The 23,108-nt window shown below is 49.3% G+C and overlaps 1 protein-coding gene across 1 annotated transcript in view; it reads right to left on the bottom strand.

The window, feature by feature from the left end:
• The window catches only part of POLR3B (RNA polymerase III subunit B), a 1,027,565-nt gene that overhangs the window by 558,654 nt on the left and 445,803 nt on the right, over window positions 1-23,108 (bottom strand). The window contains exon 13 of the mRNA XM_086921773.1: window positions 8,062-8,223. Coding sequence (XP_086777899.1) covers window positions 8,062-8,223 — 162 coding nt within the window. The remainder of the gene's footprint in view (window positions 1-8,061; window positions 8,224-23,108) is intronic.

Genomic DNA, 23,108 nt, shown 5'->3' with positions numbered 1-23,108 from the left:
GGCCGAAACTTCCTCCTGCAGGAGCCGCAAGTGATCCCCCGACACGCGGTGGTGTTGCGGTGGCATGGCTTGAGGAGTCGTCTCGAAGGGGAGGGAGTAGCCCCTCCGGACGATCTGCTGCACCCACCTGTCCGAAGTGACAGTGCGCCAGTGAGAGTGGTGATGGCGAACCCCGCCTCCCACTGGCGTCACATGGGCCGAAAAGCATGGACTAGGAGGGTTTAGAGGCGGATGCAGCGGGGGAAGGTGTGGACTGACCTCCCCGGTTTCCCCGATAGCCTCCACGGCGGTTTCCACGCCCGCCGCCGCGCTGGATGGCAGTCTGCGGCGAGTGGCTGGCGGCACGTGTGGGGACGCCCCTTCCTTGGCCACGAAAGGAGCGAAAGGCACCCGTTTGCTGGCGCGGGGCGAGAGGCCCAAGGATTTAGCCGTAGCCCTGGAGTCCTTAAAGCGCTAAAGTGCGTGGTCTGCCTTGTCGCCAAAAAGGCGACGGCCATCGAACGGCATGTCCATCAGAGTGTTCTGGACATCTGCCGAAAAATTTGCGGATCTCAGCCAGACGTGGCGTCTCACCGCCACCGTCGTGCCATCGCTCTGCCTAGCGAGTCGGTGGTATCCAGCCCACACCTGATCGAATACTTGGCTGCATCTCGGCCCTCCACAAGGCTTGGCCGAGTTTGGCCCGTACCTCCAACGGGCACTCTGGCAGCACCTCCGCCACAGTCTCCCACAGAGAGTGGTTGTAGCGGCCCAAGAGGCATGCGGTGTTGGAAGACCGCAGTCCCAAACTAAGGGAGGATAATATCTTTTTACCATAATTCTCATACCTCTTCGATTCCCTGTCCGGCGGAGCCGTCAGGAATGCGGTCTGGGAATTAGAGGCCAGGATGACCAGACTCTCGGAGGTGGGGTGGGAGGACAGGAAACATGGGTCGCCCGGAGCCGGGCGGTGGCGTCTGGCCACGTTCCCATCTACGGGCGAACCCGTAGTGGGCCTGGACCAAGTGCCCAAAAGAACGTCGGTCAAGGCCTCATTAAAGGGCAGCAGAGGCTCAGCCGAGCATGACTGCGGTTTAAGGACCTCTGTGAGGAGGTTAGTCCTCACGGCCGCGACGGGGAGCTCAAGGCCCAAGGCCTTGGCAGCCCTCGTCAACACCACACCATAGGTAGCCCCCTCCTCCGAAGCCACGGTAGGAGGAGAGACAAAACCAGTGTCTGGAGAGGTGTCCAGGCCACTGGACTCCCCAAGGTCTCCTGCCCAGTCCTCATGAGACTGACACTCCTGGGTCAGAGGGTCCTCAGACCCCTCCCAATCCTCCTCTTCACCCATCTCCTGAGACTCAGGGTCATAATTGAATGGGTTCGGTTCGTAGAAGTGGAAATCTCCAAACTGCGTCGGGTGGAGACGGAGGTGACACCTGACGGACCGACGCCGGGGGGGTCGTAAGGTCCACCGGTGACGATCCAGAGCCCGAGGAAGGGCCAGCGGCGTCCCGTGGCACCAGGCCCGAAGGCGCCGGCGGCGCCGGAGCTGCTGTTCCTTGCAGTGCCGGGCCGGAAGGCACCGGCGGTGTCAGGATCGTGGGGCCCGAAGGCACCGGGCCCGATGGCGCCGGCGGCGTCGGGGCCAAAGCCCCCGACCTGCTAGGGCCCCTAGACGGGTCCGCTGGGCCCGAAGGCGCCGCGGAACCCGTCGGAGGTGAAAGGGACCTCATGGCCATGAGGAAGCGCTCAATCTCCTCCGGCGTCGCGTCCTGCCCAGGGACCGGAGGGTGTGGGGCGGGACGAGACGCCCGCGACTCCGAAGGAGCCGTGTGGGCGATGTCACCCGAACCCCCGGCCGCATCGCGTGAGCGTTGGGGGGAGTCAGAAGAGCGATGACATCTCTTCGACTTCTTGTGCTTCTTACCTGACGACTTCGACCCGGAGGAGTGGTGCCGACTGTCGGAGCTGTGACGGCTCTGTCCCCGCGACCTGTCCCTCGACCTCCCGTGGGACGGAACCGGGACCTCACTCGGCGCGGGGCCGACTGCCGGAGTTCGAGCCGCCTGCGGGACGGCTCCCGCCTGGTTTTCCTCGTTAGGGCCCGACAGTCGGGGCAAGCCTTGTCGTCGTGGTCGACACCTAGACAAGTTAGGCACAGGCGGTGAGGGTCTGTGACCGACATCCTCACAGTGCTTCAATCCGGGCATCCCTAAGGCACCGATCGGAGTCGTTAGACTACGAGAAATGATCAAAAATTGATCCAAAAAGTTAGTCAAAAATTGACTTGGGTAACTGCTCTTTCCAGATCTGCGCTGGCTGGCGCGGAAAAAAGAAGAACAGACGTCAGCACGCGGAGGCGGCGTCTAAGTACTCCGACGACGTCATCACAGCGCCCACAACGCCGACTACGGACGCGCAAGGGTACTGCTACACAAACGTTTCCGGATCCAGTCCTATTCTAAGGTAAGGAATCTATCACTAACGTGTCTCTTTCAGATAATAATTATTTTCTAGTAAAATACAGTGATAAAGATTTTTTAACAAGTGAACCTCAAGGCTCCTCGCTCAGCCCCACCCTCTTCAACATCTACATGACCCCCCTCGCAGCAATCGCACACCAACACAACCTAAACATCATCTCCTACGCTGACAAAACCCAGCTGATCCTCTGCCTCACCAACGACCTCGCCACCGACAGAGGCAGCCTCCAGGAAGGAATGAAAGACGTTGCGGAATGGATGAAGCTCAGCCGTCTGAAACTGAACTCAGACAAGACGAAAGTCCTCATCCTGGGACCATCCCCCTCTGCCTGGGACGACTCCTGGTGGCCCCCTGCACTGGGCACCGCTCCCAAGCCCACGGACCATGCACGCAACATCCTGGACTCCTCCCTCACGATGACCAAGCAAGTCAACGCCGTCTCGTCATCTTGTTTCAACACCCTGCACATGCTCCGAAAGATCTTCCGGTGGATCCCCACCGAAACCAGAAAGACAAACACTGAGTTAACAGGATCTATCAGTCATGTTGTATGAAAGACCAATCTCTGAATATAAGTGCTTTTGGCTAGTCAAAAAAGACGTGACCGTTGTGCCATAGATGCAACGTTTATGTCAGCAGTTGATGGTCTAAACATGCAATATGGCAAGAAAGCAATAGCCGATTATATATAGGGCTGTGCTAACTACACTCGTGGTTAGCGATCAATAGGCCAGACGGTAGGAGCCAGTGGGAGTGTGTGTACCACTCCAAGTACAGACTACTGCATATCGTAAACGACACAAATTAATAAAGTAAGAACATTCTCACTTGTAAATTAAAAGATCCACGCCCCATAGGTCTCGGGAGGGGGGTGGGGGCGACAATGGCACCTCCTGCGGAGGGACAGAGATGTAGGATAAGAGTGAATATTGTAAATGAGCAAAGGGTACTTAGCTCTGTAGTGGTAGGAAAGAATCGCTCTTACGCCCGCAACGCCCATCACCCGCTCAGCAATAACCAATACATTAATTGGCACATTTCCCTACACATATTTTAACCTTGTCAGGCTGACCATTGAATGAAAAAAAAAATTCTTTATGGTACAGTCCTTTGACAATTTTAACATTACAGATTTTTCACATCACTGTCACAAAAAACCAGCTCCACAGTATTCTGGCGTTGTAGCACATCAGGGAGGCACTCGGCTTCTCCTGGTGGGCCCGATGATGAAGCATGTCACCACCCAGGGTAGTGAGTGAGGGCTTCCAAGAAAATTCCTATTGATTTCCAATGTGAATCATATAGGGAGATATTCTTCTCGGTTTTTGTGCTTATTTATTTATTTTTTGACACTCTCCCATTGTTTGACCGATCCTTTTAAGGTTGACACATTGAGTTCCATTAAACTGGGAAACGACAACACCTTTTATATACAGGTATTAGAAACTACAGCAGTGCATGCTCATGTTATAGGCATGCCACCTATCCCCTCTTCTATTTGTATTCTTATCTCCCTCCCCGTCATTTTCCCAGTCTCTCACTCCTGTGCCTTGGTTCCCCTGTCATTTATCAGAAAAGTTCTATCTTCCGCCACCACCTTTCACATCATTTCACTTTATTATTTCCTTTCACACTTTAACTTATTGTTCGAAACACCCTTTGTCCATAGAGATTCCTCCTAGAGAGCTTCTTTTCTTTCTGAGCACCCTCCTCTTCCGCCTCGTCTCTTTCCTCCAGCCTCACGTTCAGAGAATGTGTGTCATGGTGCGATACCGTGGTTAACAAGTTCAGAAGTGTATGCTTTACAACTGGACTCTGACCCTTCCCAATAGAAGATAGCCCAGTGAGATGGTCTCGTGACTTGAAGCACTTGCGTCAAGCCCTCTCCGCATAAACCTGCCATCCGCCCCAAGTCCACCCACAGCCGCCCCATCACAGTCAATGCATTTTTTCACTTTTAAACTCACAAACTCACACTGCACTATTCTGAAAGCAGCCTGCGCACGCAGCGGCCCTTTAAAAACCTTTCCCGTGCACCCCGATACCTCTCTCCACCTGAACAGCAGGAGACACGACCCCCACAGGTGGCATCCATTTACTGTCCCTTGGAGAGCCCCCAGCCCCACCTCCCCCGAAGGCGCCTCTGCCGCAGCTGACATATACATCCGTCCTACCACCCCCCATTGCACCCTTTCCCAAAAGCAAGCGCCTCCTCTTGGCGAGTCCCGCATGAAGCACATTTTCTGCATCGAGCATTAAGCCGCCACTCCCACTCGGCCGTGAGTTCAAGCCCCCTTTATATACAATCGTATCTCTCACAGAAGCAACACCTGTTGCAGTTCAAGAGGCCCCACTCCCCTGGAAGCGCCCCCTTCTTGCAGCCCCCAGCAATGAGAGCCTCGCCACACTGCTCTCCGTCCTCACCCAGCCCCACCCCCCTCCGCTCAGGAACAGGCACCTGTCCTGTTGTACCCCCGAAAGGTTCCTTCGTCCAGTCCACACCCCAGTCTCGAGCCTGCTGCCCCCATGCAGAACCGATGACTTGTAGCAGCATGATCCACACGCCCCCCCCCCCAATACACACGTATCACCAACACCTCCTCCTCTGCAGCTTCCCACCCCCCAGAGCCAAGAAACCACCGAGGCCCCCTCCCCTAGCAGAACCAAGAAAGGAATAGCCGAGGTGCCCCCCACATTTATAACGGCACCCCCCGCAGAACCAAGGAACAGCCGAAGTGCCCCCCACACTTATAACAGCACCGCCCCCCTACACACATACTCACGCACACACACACACACACACATACAAATGCACACATGAGCACACACACACCCAAACACATACACCCAAGCATGAATGCACACACACACACGTGCACGCACATACTCATACACACACCTACACAGACACACTCGCACGCACACACACGCACACACACACACATGCACACACAAAGGCACAGATACGCACAAGTGTATGCACATGCATGCACACACACACACACACACAAATGCGGATGCGGAATGCAGAGGAGACTCGTTTATGTTCCCTCCTTCCAGCTTTCGCTCTTTCCTTGTATGTGTGCTTGCGGGGTTACAACCTAGCGTCAAAAAGTTTGTGATACGATATCCCTTCTTTCACACAAAAAACTGCACATTTTGGGTGTTTACTGCATCTCACAGCGCACCTTTGTGTAATACGACAGCCCCTCTTTCATTCACCTAATCATTAATCTATGGTGGTGCGAGCCCCACGGCCCCCACACCTCCTACAGACGTCTCGCTGTCGTTTTAAGTATTCACTAATCCTGACTGACATTTCGAAAGGCAAATGGCTTTTGTTTGTGAACATTTGTTTGTTGAGGTTGACACACTGCACAGACCATGCTCAGCAGAGGCGTCAGAGCGCTGTAGAGAGCATAGTGCGCATAATAGAGCAAAGGGAAAAATCATAACTAGACAAAACTCAAAGGGTTTGGTGGCGTAACGGCTAGAGCGGCTGGCCTTGAGCTGGAGAACCAGCTCAAGCATTCTTTGATTCTGGGCAAATCACTTGTGACTAAAAAAAAACGTGTTTGTTTGTAATGCAACCGGTGCTTATGGAAAGCGCTCTGGTTCCTTCGGGTTAAAAAAGATTTACAAGAGTTCAGGACGTGATGGGAAGTGCACATGGTGGGCAGAAATATTTATAATCGGGTATTTCTATGTATGCACTCTCTTTTCAAACGAATTACTGTTAGTGGCGTTCACCTGCAGAAAACAAGGCTACAACTCACACAGCGCAGTTGTTTTGACGAAATTGTATGCCTTACTGACATTCAGTGCCATGTATGCGTGATGTCTTGTGCAGAACATCTGGGCGGCTTTCAGCAAATATTCGCTTTAAGGCTTGTATCTTCACTTTGTTTTTCCATCATTTAGAGTGTACCACAAATGTGTTAGTACTTTTGCAACTTGCTTTAATTCACGACTAACGCACAATGTTTGGCGAACTGATAGCTTTGCTTGTGTGAGTCCTGTGAAGTTTTAGAGAGCGGGGGAGGGCGTATGGGGACATCACAGAAGATGAAGAGTTTGCAACACAAACGTTGATTTTTTTAATTTTCCGTTTAAAGGTAGGGGAAAAGTTGCAAAAATATCAACCGGGGATGGGCAGTTAATAATAAGTCTCCAACAACACATCACGTCTCCTGTGATGGTTCTGTCCCCACCACGTCTCCAATCTTCACACGCTTTCTTCTGTTTTCACTCTGAGTCATTGTCCTCGAGGATAGGTCAGCAGCCATGGGAGGCGAAGCCCTGATTGAGAAGGGGTCTGCGTGAGGCTCTCGGTAGGGTGGGGGGAGGGCATCCTTAAATAAGTAATTGACCGACAGGAATTCTCTGTGAACCTGGCATGCCGTCTTTTCGAGCAGGTCAGCTGAAGAGTTAGGAAAAAACTCAGGGAATCAAATGCATCCATTAAGTATAATTAAAACTGAGTAACTTTGAAAATGATAACATTAAAAACAAGCGCTCCCCCGACATCCGCTGTTTATTTTTGCATCTCGCTTTCATCTAAAGTGAAAGCGCGATGCAAAAATAAACACGCGGCGCCATGTCTCCTTTTTTGTCCGTCCCAATAAGAGAGCCGGACTGGCGCGTGCAGGGCAGCCGTAATGCAGGCGAGCCAGTCCGGGTGGGCAGGCCAAAATAGCGAAAAGGAGGCACCCTGGAATCCTCATTTCCAATGGTAGCGCACTGTTTAACATAAACGGTGTTGTGAGCCAATGAGAATAAGGGGCGGGGCTTCAAGCCCTTTTCAGAAAGTACTTATCTGCAAAAAATCTCGCTGAGCAATCTGCGCATGTGCGCAGCAACGCTAGGCGAGACATAAAAATGGATGAAAGGCACTCAGACCACAGGCTAAATCACATGTGCACTAGCCTCACATAAGGAAAAGATTCCAACATGGCACAACACCAAAATACTAGAAAGGGTTCCTTTTACTTCCCAGTAAGACTCTAGATATTTGATAAAATACCTATGCCATCTGCAAAGGCTCTTTAAGTATGCCCCAATAGGATCTGCTCCTAAATTGAGCCGACTTTCACAGCTTAATTCATCTTGATGACCAAAGCTAAGTGTAAAAGCGTTGAGATAACAGCTGGCCAAACATGCAGCGTAGAGCTAATGCAACTCCGAACAGAAGCTGCAGCAACAATTGGAGAATACCCCCATCCTATGGGAAACAGTTTGATCAAGCTATGTATGCACAACATAAACCTCTGGACATTAGTACAGCTGACTGGCCAGGAGTGCATACATAGAAATGGATATTGTACTTCTCCTAGGGTGAAATAAAGCCTCTGTTGTGCTGAGGGTCAATATTGAGGAATGTGTTTTATGCTGCCTTGATTTAGAATACACACATCATTAACAAACTAAATCAAGCAAATTTTAAGTCGCCGTTTACAACAAAAAAGCAATTTGAAATAATCTATAGAAGAATTCATCAACAGGTTCAAGTTTGCTCAAACAGCATCCCTAGCACAGTTCATACCAGACCAGAACTATGCATAAACACAACAATGTTGGGCCTCAGGCAATACTTACAGTAGAGATGGCATTTACCATGCCGTTTGTGATTTGATCTTGGCGCATGTGTTTCACTACATCAAACTGAGCTGCTCTTTGCTTGGGAATGACCTGGTCAGCAATCTTTTTCATTTCAGAGTTGAACTTTTTAAACAAGTCTTCAAACAGTAGGGAAAGTAACTGAAAATAAAGAACAGACATCTTACAGTGAAATCAGACCAATTATATTTATACATACAATTCAAACCGATCAGTAGTCTGCGTTCGCCTTTTTTTGCAAACATTCTTTAAGAAGAATCTTTATTTCTGCCCTAAACCCCAACCCCCCTTGATATTTTGCCAATGGTCTTGGTTAGAAGTGTTTTAAAACTGCACACAGTTCGGGGTCTCAAAAAGTCTACAAGGCTATGAGGAGGTGATATGGCCAGTTATAATATGCTCACAGTTTACAAATTAATATGATCCATCGCAAGTGCCAGTAGCACACAAGCTGGAGGCAAAAATTGAGAGGGGGTTTATCCAGGAGATGAAGGTTTTTTAAGGGGAAGTGGTTTATGTCGGAAGACTCAAGGTAGAGCTGCATAACTACTTTTATACTGCTTTGTACTCTGATGTGGACAATATAAGTTTGAGCAATTCTTGATTAAACTTCAGTTCCTTGACATATTCAAAATTATACGGAATGCCTGATATTTCTAATCTCGCAGTATAAGATGTCAATTGGGCATTAAAGATGTTAGGCAGAAAAAAGCTCTAGGTCCAAACAGATTCTCAAGCAAATTTTATAACACCTTCACTATCACACTGGTGCTCAAGTTGCCGGCCTTTGGAATTTCTTTAGAGAATCCCTAAGGCTCATACAAATAGCGATTTATAAACAATGCACAAGTATGGACACTTGATCCACGAGTTAAAAAGTTCTTTGTTGTTTTCTTTTTATACATTGTTGTTCGCATGGGACATTAGCTGTCTCCAGATTAGTGGTTGTGTCTTGGCATGTAATAGTTCATAGAAGCTAAAGATGTGGTCTACCAGAATGGTGGTGGCCTCGTCTTCCTTATAACTGTTTTACAGGCTATGTCAGAAATGGATCCAGGCTGCTGTCCGAAGAGAACCTCAAAGGGAATGAATTCCATTGAAGACTTTGGGGTATTATGAAGGGTAATATCTTATCTCAATCTTTAGCCTACGGCCTGGTTGTTTTTCTTAGTATTTGTTTTATTGTTTTTCAGCCTTCTCTGAGCCCATCAAGCTGAGGATGATAAAGGTTTTACTGTGTCAGAATCTGATAGTACTTGAGCTATAAGTTGATAAATACAGTGTGTGCCTTTATCTGTGATAATTTAAGCAGGCAGGCCCTTTGAGGCGTAAAAATTATATGAATTTTTCACATAAAACAGAAGCTCTTGTGCTTCTCACGTAAAACACTTCAGGTTATAGTGTGGCGTTGTATACCATCATTAGTATATTTCCATGTCCTCACCTGAGGGTTCCATAGTTCTAATGGATCACATAGCTATTAAATGAAACAGCACGTTAATTATACGTAGAGTCGTCAGCAGAGCCTAATGGGTCTACCATGTGTTTCTTAAGTAGGTATATGGGATACATTTTAGAGCAATTTGCTACCTTCACATAGATTCCATGCCAAAAGAAATGCAGCACTATATAAGCTATTGTGTTTTATCTACCCTTTGTTGTCCTCCAAATAAATTGCTATGGGCCAAACGAAGGAACATTTGTCGATGTACCTTCAATAGTAATAGTTGCCATTTTATGTGATGTTCGACTTGGGGAACAATCAGCTAAATCAAACACTTGTTATTTTGAAAATAAGGGCCGTTGGGTAATGGAGTCTGGTCGGTGACTTCTCTGGCCCATAATAAAGATTATATCAGGCTGTTATTGTTTACTTATTCTTGTATAAATGTTTTACGTTTTCCACATTCCACTTTTCAAGGGGCCTGGCTTTCTGCTGCTGAGAAAAGGCGGCCATTTGCTTTCCCCAGCATACTTGGTTTTAGCTCCTCGCAATTCAGCATTTGGAAGGCAGAATTACTTCTTTAGAGCCATCAATGAACAGCATCAGATCCATAAAATCACTTCATAAAAGGTGGAATACTAGTCCATAAAACTGTTGACTAGGGTGGAAAGGTAAAACACCTGCACTAAAAGCTAATCACGTTTTACCCTATTTCTAATTTAATCTGCAATCGGATTATCTTGTTGTGCATTGTATGCAAATGAGTGGGATCGGAGGCCAGTCCCTAGTGCCTGGTTCAAAAACTATTGCCAGCAAACAACCAATGCCTACCAGCCCTCTAGTGGGGGATCCCATTTACACGTACTTAACTTAGGGCCTTATGCCTGATTTTCACAAAAGTGTAGAACCGCAACATTTTAAACCACAGGTGATGGTTCTGCCCTGTGGGGGCACATTTGGGCTATGTGCCCAAACTCACTAGAGTCATAAACTGAGATCCCCAAACCACAGACCCCAGTCTTCCTTCATCTCCTTCCAACCCTTTCTTCTGTTAACCTGAGTGGTGGGGAGGGCCGGCTTGGGGGAGATGTTAGGGGTGATTAATGCCTTAATAGATCATTCTATAAAAAAAGAAATCATGGATATCGACTATATTTGATGACGAGTTTTTTTTCCGCAGAGAAAACAAAAATGGGTGTGGACTCCCCACAAAAAGGCCAAGTCACTGACCTAATAATGAACAAAACAATTGCCAATACTGCTGTCCTGATTATCTACTATTCGTCACATCACATTGGAATGAAACCAAACATGGGGTAATAGACTAGTAGTTCAATCTGAATTAATCATCCTTTTATTTTCTACTCAAAATGCATTTGTCATTTATTTATACAAACTTTATAATTCCTGCGGTCAAAAACATTATATACAAAAAACAATCAATAAAACTGTACATATTCCAAAGATATTTTCACACATTCCTTATTCCCAATCAGTCCACACATTCCACATTACACAAATCACTCTCGCACTCATGAAAAAACAATGAGAAACAATGATATTTTTCATTCATATCTAAATGAACAGGACACCATAGATAGGATTTTCTGTTTTCACAATAACAAACAAACAAATAACCCCTAAACTTGGAATTGCCATTTGTTACACCAAGCATAATCTGGTGGAAAAGAGTACTTTGAACTCTTAACAAATATTTTTAAAATGTTATGAATATATCTATTTTCCAAATTAACTAATGTGAAAGGGATTTAAAGTTCACACAATTTTGCTTATATATTTTCAAAATACTTCCACCACAAAAACCTCCCTTAGGTAGACAGCAGTAAAGCAAAGCAATATGACGCAGAAAAGGGGCAAGTTGATTAAGTAATAGGGCAGGGTCTTCATACAAGAGTCTGAAGCCAATGAGGTAGAAGGCACGTTGTTTATTTCATGTAAGGCCCTTAGGTTAAAGCAACAGTGGGTAGGTCCGGTCAGGGCTCCATTCTCAATCCATCTGTCCCTATATCGTACCTTCGACTCTACACCACCATTTTATGACATCTTTGACTCTCAGCATTCCAGAGACTAACTCGGACCTCAGATCTACAGGGAAAGGAGAGACACAGGATACTAGACACCTCCCTAACTTACAAACAACGAAGCAAAGAACAGCCTAGTCTCTTGCATATAAAGTACAGGATAATCATTCACAATTATTCAGTCTTCAATATGTCTAGCTTACCCATTCTCCCAACAACCTGCTACATTCTCCAGTTCCCACAAAGACACACAAATACAACAATTAGCAGCCAAAGTAACTCTGCAACTTGTCAAGACATGATGCTACCAAACTTTATGTCAAACTAAGAAACAAAAAAAACAACTAGGTTGTAACTACCATCGCACAATAGTCCAAGGCGTGCAAGTCTTAAGACCTCCACAGACATTAGGACCTGCCACCACATGACTGCACACTCACCTCAACATTTATGCATGCAGAACATGGAGTGACAGATGCTCACTCACAGGACAGGCAGGGCATAGACCCCATCTGGTTTTGACAAAGTTTCCCCAGCTATGCCCAAGTCTACACATTCAAGATACAAAACAAAACTCATATGGCAATTGGAACCATACATCACACCAACACAAAATTCCCTTGACCAGACTTCAACACAAAACCTGTCAACACAACTACACTCATGCACAATGACTCCATCCCTACGGACCTGACTGGAGAGTTTGGTAAACATGCGCAGGGAAGCCCACATTGCTGCCTGGCAGATGTCCAGGTCCGGAATTCGGTGTGCTAACACAGTAGTAGCAACTTTAGCTCTGGTGGAATGAGCAGGCAAACCCTCAAGGGGTTCCTTCTAAGCCAATGCATAGCAGATTTTTATACAGAGTACAATTAATTATGAGATGGTCCTGGGGGCCGAGCTTGCTCGCGACCAAGATGGCCGCTTGAGCCGAGAGCTAACTAGCTTCACTACAAAATCCGACAATAATCCTGTGTGCTGCACGACTATCATCGGCCCTGTGACTACGGATTGTGTCCTCCGTTTGTTGCTGAACAAAATCGCTGAAGGAGCAGCCCTCTTGACTCCCTCCTTCTCGCCGCCCGGGTCACGGGGGCCCTGTGTGCTGGGCTCGGAGTGAACGGAAGGGCAGCGGCGGCCCCTGGAGATCGCTGAAATTGCTTCAGCAGCGGCCCTGGAGGACCGGAGAGCGCTGATGCCAGAATTGTGATCGGAGAGTGTTGTGGAAAGTACGACCCACTCATTGTTCATTGCGGCCGATGGGCCTGAAGTCTACCGCACGGTGTGACGCGTGGACCCGACGGGGCCTAGGAAGCGTCTCCTTGCGAGGCCCGACCCCCGGAGTGCACGCGCTGGCATAGAAACGGCGAGAGGGGTCTGAAGAGGGCAGAGTAGGCGCTGAGCTGAGGCCCAGCGGCGGCGGAGCCCCGGAGTTAGGCCTGCTCCAGCTCGGCCTGGAGGGGGCGACCCGCTCCCTCTCCCCCCGCGGTGAGCAGCAGAGGCAGTGTTCCCCGGAGGTGAGGAGCGCCCTGAGGGGGATCCTGCCCTGGAGAAGCGGTAACGCGGGGGAGGGCGCTACATACACATCTCGGTGCCCGGACCTCTATAAGGCATGGGAGCCGCCGGAGGGAGCTGCTGTATCCAACACCACCTGGAGTGACTGGAGGTGCTGCCAATAGGCGCGCAGTACAGCTGAATGCCCGCAAAGTGGACTTACCGAACTCAGCGATGGGCGCTTCTTACCACATGCATTGAGCCTGCTCCGGGTTCTGCTGCACTACAGCGGGGATCTGCGCTGTGGTGATTCTTCCGGGAGGAGAGTGAGGGGATTGAGTCCGTGCGGCTTCGGGAGCATAGTTAGCCACGTGTCGCTGAGGAACTGATCACGGCCAGACAGTGCACAAGCCTGCGCATCCTGCGGCAAGGTGTGGGGAGCGCCCAAAAGAACCGCGACGAACACCCCGAAAGGCCCTGTTGACAGTTATCGCAGATTGAGTACCACCTGAGGAATTGCCACCTCTGAGCGGGGGAACAAGCCTTGAGGTAGGGGTCGCGGTGACGTCCATGCTGGGATACTGCTGGCTGTGCTGCATTGCCCCTTGTAAGGAGACATGCGGCGACATCACAATGGGGCGGTTGACAGGAACCAAACAAAACTTTTGTTTGACCCTAAGAGGCCCAAGCCTAACGAGACTACACCTGAGGGAGGGCCCAGCGAATCGGATCCGACTGAAGAGAGCCAGCAGCAAGACATTTGTGGTCTATTGATAGCAATGGAGAAGAGCTTGCAGGGAGGGATTGCCTATTTGGGAACCAAGATGGACGTGCTCACCTATCGAATGGATCGCATGGCCGAGAGGCTCGATAAACACGCGGAACGCATCAACATGTCCGAACGGAGGTTGACGGAGGTGGAGGAGGCTCATACCACCCTGGACACAGAGCACAAACAGTTGAGTAGGGTCCTCCAGATCATACAGGACAAAACGGAGGACTTGGAGGCCCGCTCTCGAAGGTGCAATCTCCGCATCACTGGCCTTCCGTAGACCACCCAAACAGGGAATATTGAGCTGTTCGTTGGAAAACTTTTGAAGACCTTGCTAGGAGACAAGGCGTTCTCAGAATGTTTGTGGTCGAGAGGGCGCATCGGTCCCTGGGCCCGAAACCGAAGCCTGGAGCGCTTCCCCAGCCTATAATTGCGAAACTGTTAAACTACAGGGACCGAGACACCGTGCTCAAACTGGCCAGAGAGAAACAACCACTACAATATGAAGGGTCGACGATCTCACTGTTCCCGGACTTTACGGCCAGGGTACAGGAGGCGAGACGACATATTGCACCAATGAAGCGGCAACTTCGCGATATGGGGACTGACTATGCGATGCTGTACCCTGCGAAACTGCGCGTTAACCACCAGGGGCGATCCATGATTTTTACTGACCCTAAAGCACTCCATAAGGCCCTTAAAGAATGGCGCAAGGAACAACGTTCTTCTCCGGAACGTGCACTGCTGGATGAGGCGGCGGGTGGCGTAATGGACAAACAGGGCGCCACGGACAAACAGGACTAGGCCCGATTCATGACACGAAATGGCCGAGTATCTGTTTTGACTGTTTGGGGACTTGGAGCAATTATAGGATCTCGCCCCATTGTTGTTCTTGAATAGCTAGGTGATGTGGGGCGGAGACTCTGCTGAGAGGGAGGAGGAGGGACTTGACTTGGTATTTCATATTCTGCTGATCGGACATACATTTTGCTTTCAAGTTTTGATGTGCGCCCCCTCGTGGGGTGGAGTTATCCTCCGTTGTGATGCTCGCTGGTCCCTGAGGGCGGCGGGGAGATCTCGGGAGGGGGGGGAAGGAAACAACAGAACACAACGTAGGAATACCCTTGTATAATAGTGCGGCCCACGTTTATTACTGGCAGTGAGGAAGGGGGGAAGGTAATCACTGGTGCAAAGAAAAGTTTTGTTTTTTCTGCAAGCTACCTCCACCCCAGTGTGAATTACAATAGTCTAATGTTTCTGTTTGTGGTTTCTGAGGGATGTAGTGGGGGGGGGAGCTGGGCATTATGGGGGAGGGCAGGTTTCCGCGGCCATGTTGGGGTTGGGCAGGCGTGGGAGGGCACTGGGAGGGGTGAGGGACAGTGTTTCCATGACTTATTTGGGGGGAGAAACTTGTGTTGTATTATTTGGTTTTTGTTGGCTTTATGGCACAGATGAGACAATGCATGTTATGATCACATACTTAGACGTCACCACAACATGGTTCATTTACATGCTTCTAACTCCTCGATGACACCACTTGGGGAGCCCCTAGACTCACTGGTCCTATTGACGTGGAACGTTAGAGGTCTTAACCACCACTGCAAGGTCAGGAAGGTCCTGCACAACCTTACCAGACACAGCGTTGACGTCGCACTGCTGCAGGAGACCCACCTACACCCGGACAGCCCTATACTGCGTACCAGGGGTATTTTGGGTAATGTTCACTCAGCGGGATTTACCTCACACACAAGGGGAGTACTGACGTGGGTTAACTCGAAAGCCTCCTTGACACGGACATCTCTGGAGACAGACAGGGAGGGACGTTACACTATCTCTAAATGCTGTGGGAAAGGACTGGAGATTTGTATACTGAATACTTACATCCCTAACTATGATCACCCTGCGCTATACCTCCCTGACATCTAAAGTTCAGACACTCGGAGGAGCCTAGCCTACATCCGAGATGGCCGCCTGATCCCTCGGCTCCGCCGATCCTTCCGCTTTTCTCCCGGTCCGCGACTTCTCCTGCTGCCAATCCTGATTTTACACTACATCCTCGGGACCGGGAGACGATTCGGCATCCAGCGGTGTGCTTCCCTGAACGCTCCGTGAAGTAGAAGTGCCGGGACGCCCTTGTCTCCTCCTCGGCGCTGGCTGCAGCGGGACGGTTCTTTGTCCTCGACATGGCCGGCCATGTTTGTACTCTTCTCGGATCCTGAAGCGGAGAAGATCTGACCGGCGGGGAGCAGTCGCTGCGCTGTGTTTATCGCTGCGGGGCTCAGCTCAGCCTTGATCATCCTCGCGCTTCGGGACTACTGAGTCTGGTAGTGCAACATTGTATCTGCGCCTTGGGACATGCTCGGCGCTGCTGGCTCGCTTGTCTCCGCCGGCGAAGAGGTGGAAGCCATATTGCTGGCTGTGCTCCCTGCTCCTGCGATTCCTCCGGGCTGCTGCCAGTGAGAGGTCCGGTTGTTTCTGCTGCATCGGCGCCGTGCATGGTGTCAGAATGGCTTGTGTTGCTTCTGTGCTCCCCGCTAATACATATCCTGCGGTACCCGGACTGGGCGCCCATCTAGGTGGGAGAGATAATGGCGACCAGCCTCGAGGATTGCAACCCTATTGCGAGCCCTGCGTGCAGAGACCTGCTGCCCCGTACACTTCTGCGGCACAATTGAAAGTTGGAGACATCATGCATGCATTGAGCGCCTTAAGATCTGAAATGCAAGATAATACCCGGGACTTAAATGATCGCCTGGATGCTACTTCCCCCTATGTGCCTCCGATGGGACATGGTAGCGCCCGACTGCAGGACACTACAGCACATCCTGTCCCCGATCACAGTGGGGAGCCTACCCAGTTGTGTCCAGAGAAATTGGGAGTGAGAGAGCCTGGTGGCGTTCCGGCGCGGATTGACATGGCGGAGCAGCGGCCTGAGGACGGGGGTTTTGAGATATGGCTGGTGAGCCGTCCTTGGACGCCATGTTTGGCTCTTCCTTTGTGTTCTGCTGGTGTCGATTGCAACTTTCTCCTGAAACTGATGGCTTTGTTTTGGCAGACTGACTTGAGTGGACTGAAACAACATGAAGTCCCCCTTTCTATCATTGTTGCTCGCATGACTTTGGTGTGGACAGGCTCTGCTGGGCGGCGTTGTACCCTGCCAGGATCGCTCCGTTTACCTCTCCAGTCCAATATGGCCACTGTGCAACTGGACCACGTTGGTGCCCCAGATCGCAGGGGCCAGGGCTGAGGATGCTCTTTCTATCCTTACTTGCGGTAGAGTGTACTGTCGGGGCTGCAGGGAATAAACTGTGGAGTTGAATATTTGTTTTTTTTCTACGGGTCGGGGATCCGGGGATGGGTGGCCGAGGATTCACAAGCTGGTTGTTTTCTTTTGTTGATCCTTGTTGATGGGGTGGAAGCTCTGTGCGGGCTGTGGAGTCCGGGATTAAGTGGTTCTGGCCCTCCTCCGGTCTTATGTGTTCTATGGGAGATTTAGATTAGGATACTCTTTTCTTACTCTCTATATTTCAGGTATTACTGTAATTCTTTCTTCTTTTTCTCTTCTTTCTTCCCTTGTTCTATATTTCGGGTTTATTGGGCGACAGACACACTGCTGGGGGGGGTAGGCCGTAGCCTCTGCATGCGTGTAGGGTGGGGGGTTGGGGGACGGGTTTTTAGTTTCCTGGTTTCAGTTTCTATGGTGCCTTGTTTTTTCTTCGTTTAGTTTCTTCTTCTTTATTCTATCTTGGGTCCGTGTTTGGGAATGCTAGCGGGCGGGTGGCGGTGGACATTGGCTAGGATGTTGAGTCTGATACCCCTGCTGCACACACTTTGAGCCGCCATGCCGCCTGGGGGGACTTGACTTTTGGCTTGTTGGACTATGTGGTGAATTTGTCGCTAATGTCATGTTACGCCTGCACGGACTCTGCTTTCTTAGCCTATAGTTTATATTTTAAAATTAAAAAACGGAAAAGTCGAACTCTAATAGCTGCAACAAAAACATTTAAAATTAACCTTCATTGCTCCTGAGACATGGTATCACGATGATCTACAGTGTAACTTTTAAATGCTTGCTTATGGTAATAATGTGTTACTGTGTCGCCGTATTGCATGCGCTGGTGCTTTAACAGTATCCGTGGCCGGCCTGATGGTTGTGGGCCCGTATTTGTCCTTTTACTAATGCACAATAAAGGTTTTCAAAAATTAAAAAAAAAAAAAAAGTTCAGACACTCTTGCGGGGTTCTATTCTTTGGGGGGGTGATTTCAATATGAAAAGACAACCCAGTATTGACAGATCGGACGGTCCTGATAGAAGACCCTCGGCCAGAGTGCTGGAGACGTCAATGATAAGACTGGACCTGTGCGACGTATGGAGACACCGGTACCTAACACAGGGAGGCTACACACATTACTCTGCACCACATAATATCCATACTAGATTGGACTACTGGCTGGCCTCCACTCACTTAATCCAAAATGTTCGCGCTTGCACGATACTGCCACGCACTTACTCGGATCACTTGCCACTTTTATTGACTATTACCTCACCCAAGAGGCGAATCCCCCCGTTTACGTGGCGCTTTCCACCCTATTTTCTATTGGGCAGCTCCTTTAAGGAGGAACTGGCCACGTCAATGGAGTCGTTTTTTTTAAACGAACGTGGGATCGGTTGACTCATTTCAGACAGTTTGGGAGGCCTTTAAGGTTTATATCAGAGGGATCGCCATTTCAAATCATGCGGGGGTGCTTAAATCAATTTGAGGACGACTGGAGACCTTGGAGAAAAAAACTTAAAGAGTTTGAGGTCCGGTGTCTAACAGACCGGAGTGAAGCACTCACGCAGGAACTGGCACAGACGCTGCGTGAATACCACAAGGAAGCGGATGCAGAAGTAAAACATCTTGGGAAGTATGCCATAGCTAGAACTTATGGTGAGGGAGAGCGTCCAGGGACTGTCCTTGCGCAGTTAGTCAGACGGCGTCGGAACAGAATGGCGATACCGGACATGAGGGCTTTACCGACGGATCCACCGCTGACTGAAGTTCAGGTGGCGGAGAGGTTTTGCAAGTATTACACGGCTCTGTACGCCTCCCGAGATCCTGCCCCGGAGGAACGCATCCTAGATTACCTTACCCACATTGAATTGCCGTGGTTGTCGAACTTACACAGAGAATTTTTGGAGCGACTGATCGAACAGGAAGAGGTCGTCTGGGTGTTGTCGGCTATGAGCGCAATGGGTAGTGACGGCCTAACTGTCGCCTTTTATAAGGCTTTTTCAGACCTACTGGTGCCGCAGTTGCACGAGCTGTTTGAGGATATCGCCGATTCTGGAGTAATGCCGCCTACTATGCGCAAGGCGATACTGGTAGCTAAACTTAAGCAGGGGAAGCCCCCTGAGGAATGTGCCTCATACAGGTCCTTGTCGCTACTGAATGTTGATGCAAAGATATTTGCAAAGCTGATAGCCAATCATCTTAACCCCTTGGTTACCTCACTGGTTGCACCAGAACAGGCAGGTTTCCTGCCCAGCCGCAATCTTACCTATAATCTCAGGATGGTGTTTTCAGCCATGCAGCACACACGCCCGGAGGTTCCCGCAGTGGCAGTCTTCTTAGACATGGAAAGGGTCTTCAACTCTGTTAAGTGGCCTTTCATGAGACAGGTTCTTACCCGGATGGGAGTGGGGGGGCGCTTCCTTCAACTCTTGGCGACGCTGTATTCTGCCCCCACAGCACGTATCCGGATCGGAAATTTGATTACCGACCCTATACAAATCAGCAGGGGCACGAGACAGGGCTGCCTTCTATCCCCCATACTTCACGCTCTCATGGCTGAGCCTCTTGCATGCGCTTTGCGTGAATACCACGGGCATAGGGGGATACGATTTCCAAACTACCATCTCATTGTATCCACGTATGCAGACGATACCCTTTTATATGTTTGGGACCCTGAAGCCCACCTTTCCCCGGTTCTGCGTGAAGTGGGGCTGTTCAGCTCCCTCCAAGGCATCAACGTTAACTGGAATAAATCTATTATGTTCCCACTCAAGCCGGCCACGACGCGGGTGGTCCTGGAATACCCACTGAAGTGGACTACGGATGCGGTGCGATACCTAGGGATCAGTCTGCATACGGACTCAGAGGTCGTGCTGAACGAGAACTACAGGGTCGCCATCTCCAAACTGGAGGACGACATTGACAGGTGGATCGCCCTACCATTGTCACTGATGGGGCGGGTTTCCCTCATGAAAATTGATGGTGCAACCTCGTCTCCTCTTCCTGTTTACTAATATACTCATGATGTTGTCCAAAATATTTTGTCATCAGCTACACTTGTTGATGATCCGCCTGGCCGGGGCAGGCAAACAGCCAAGGGTGGCTTGGAAAATACTCACCCGACCGTACTTAGCGGGTGGACTGGGCGCCCCTGACCTGGAACTCTATTACAGGGCGGCACAATGCTCGCACGCCTTTCATTGGATCCACGGTCCTGCTGAGGTCCAACATCTTCATATAGGAACTATTGTCGCGGACCCTGTTCTTTTACCAGCGTTATTGTTTTTGCCCCTAGATTGCCGCACCGGTATCATAGACTCGCTAAATACGGTCACGCACGCGTGGCATCATATGCTGGATGTACAAGCTTGCAGTGTATTATATGCCCCAGTGGCACCTCTCGCTTGGTGCTCCTGGCTCACCCCATGCAGGAAAAAAGGGGATATAGCCGCGTTCATATCATTGGAAGTACACAACATGGGGATCTCTTTGATGAAGGCATTGCACGCTCCTGGGATGATGTTGCGTCGGAGGGAGAATCTTATTCACTAATGTTGCGGTTCCAGTTTCATAGGGTGCGACATGCACTCAAGGGCCTCTTAGGGGAGGATATGGAGGAACCTCCGGAGGTTACAGCCTTGACCTACATTATTAAGGCAAAGTCGCCCGCTAAATTGGTATCCAATTTGTATCGTATAGCCCGCTCGGGAAGGCATGCGGAATATGCTAAACCACAATTGGAATGGCAGAGAGAATCAGAAGTGGAGATGGCGGATGAGAGGTGGCAGTACTGCTGCTCGAGAACTAGGCGTATATCGCTTAACGGACGCCACAGGCTGATACATTTTAAATGACTGAATAGGGTGTAACATTCATAGACACAGACTCTGAGAGAGCCCCCAATGTGAGTGATGCGGTGAGATGGTGGCTGATTTTCTACATGTGGCAGAGTCCTGCCCAGGGATTGCATCTTTCTGGCACAGGGTACATGAAGAAGTGAACAGGGTCACTGAACTAACACTGACACCAGATTCACTCCTGGCTATTCTTGGCTACTCTAAACCACTTCATAAGGACCTTAGGAGACTGGTAGATATAGCGTTCCTCCTGGCCAGGAGATGTGTTGCTCACTCTTGGATGCGAGGCCCTACGCCGAAGTTAGCGCAGTGGACTAACGAAATGCTATATAGCAGCACATAGACAGAATTATTAGCGAATTGTTGACCCCACGTAACAGACCTAAGAACTTTTGGTCCTTATTCCTGGACAGGCGGCCGAAACAGGATGCGACAGAGGAGGGGAATACAGGATCGCTTAAAAGCTACCACATAATTATCCTATTGGAGGGTCACAGCTCTGCGACACGCACAATTCACGGACAGGCTGCATGCATGGGAGCTAGAGGGATGAGTCACAGGTTGGGTTATACCGCTGACTGAGGGAGCGGGAAATTCCTGGGTGGTAAGCGGATATATACATGACTCTTTTAGAATTACGCTGTCACACTGAGGTGGTATACATTTTAATTGCGCCAATGGATAGGTAACAGTGTTGATTGTTTTCCTTTGTTCTCATGCGCTGTCTGTATGTGCCAATGCCTTGATTTGATTCCTTTGTTTTTTGTAATTTTTTTTTCTGAAAATGCCAAAAAATAAATTAATTTAAAAAAATAAAAAATAATTATAAGATGGTCCTCTTCTGTTCTGCCCGCCCTCTCTTCGCTCGGACATAACCCATGGAGAGTTGATCATCCACTTGGAACTCTCTCGTGCAGTATAGGTAGAACCACAATGCTCTTTTTGGGTCCAGGCGGCGAAGTGGCTCCTCTTCCTTGAAGTGATGAGGTGGAGCATAAAAAGTATGCAGAATGATGGAGTGACCACTTTCAGAAGAAAGGAAGCTCTAGTACAAAGCATCAGTTTGTCTGGGTAGATTTTAAGTTAAGGAGTCTTGGAGGACAAGGCCTGACGTTCTCTGCTCCTCCGGGCAGATGATATAGCCATGAGAAAGGCTGTCTTGATATTAAGGAGCCTGAGCGGACAATAGTGCAGAGGCTCAAAAGCACATACAGAAAGTGAGGACTAGATTGAGGTCTCAATGTAGCATGACAATAGGAGTGGGAGAAAATGTTTTTTACACACCTTTCAAAAACCTAGGTACAATAGGAGATTGAAAAAGGAGGGTTGGTCAGGCAACCGAAGAAAAACAGATATTGGAGAAAGATTTCCCTTAAGAGTGCCCAGAGAAGAGCCCTGCTAAACAAACAGGAGAACCTGAGAAAGGGGGGCAAAAAGAGGATCAATGTGTTTTTCTGTGCACCATGCTGTAGGAAACTGGGTTTTTGTTGCAGTAGTTCACCCACGTTTTGTCTGGCAATTGATACAACTTTGACTGGAGTGCACTAGGTTCCTGCTCAAAAGGTCCCCAGTGGCAGTGTTCGCTGTTCAAAAGAAGACAACTGGTCATTCGATCTCCATGTGACCAAGCTCTAAGCACCTCTGTAAGTCCCTAATAAGTGGTACCTCTGGTACCTAGGGCATAGCTACTAAAGGGGGTCCCTAAGAGATGCAGCATATCTTGTGCCACTGTAAGGGACACAGCACCAAACTCATACAGTCTGCCACTGCAGGCTGCATGACAAGGTGGTCTAAAAGGTGAAAACACAACATGCCACACACCTGTGTGCCGTGCCCCTAACACTGCATGCAATATTTGTGAGTCACCCCTACAACAGGCCTTACAGCCCTTCGGCATTATATTCGTGTGTGGACATATCTGCATGAGCAGATATGCCCCAGTGCAAGCCAGTTCAAGTACTGCCAGTACAAGTGACTTGGGAAGCCATTTTAAGTATGTGTTGGACACTGGTCAAAAACGAGTAAGCCAGCTACATGATGGCTTCACTAATTTAGTGAAGCCATCCTAATACTGGAGATATTGTGTATCGAACATCTTGTATTAATAAACCCACACTGATTCCATTGATGGCTTTATTAATA

This window comes from Lissotriton vulgaris, chromosome 1_1 (assembly GCF_964263255.1).
Source record: "Lissotriton vulgaris chromosome 1_1, aLisVul1.2, whole genome shotgun sequence".
NCBI lineage: Eukaryota > Metazoa > Chordata > Amphibia > Caudata > Salamandridae > Lissotriton > Lissotriton vulgaris.
The sequence above is the reverse complement of the archived record's forward strand: the minus strand, read 5'-3'. Positions and strand labels throughout refer to the sequence as shown.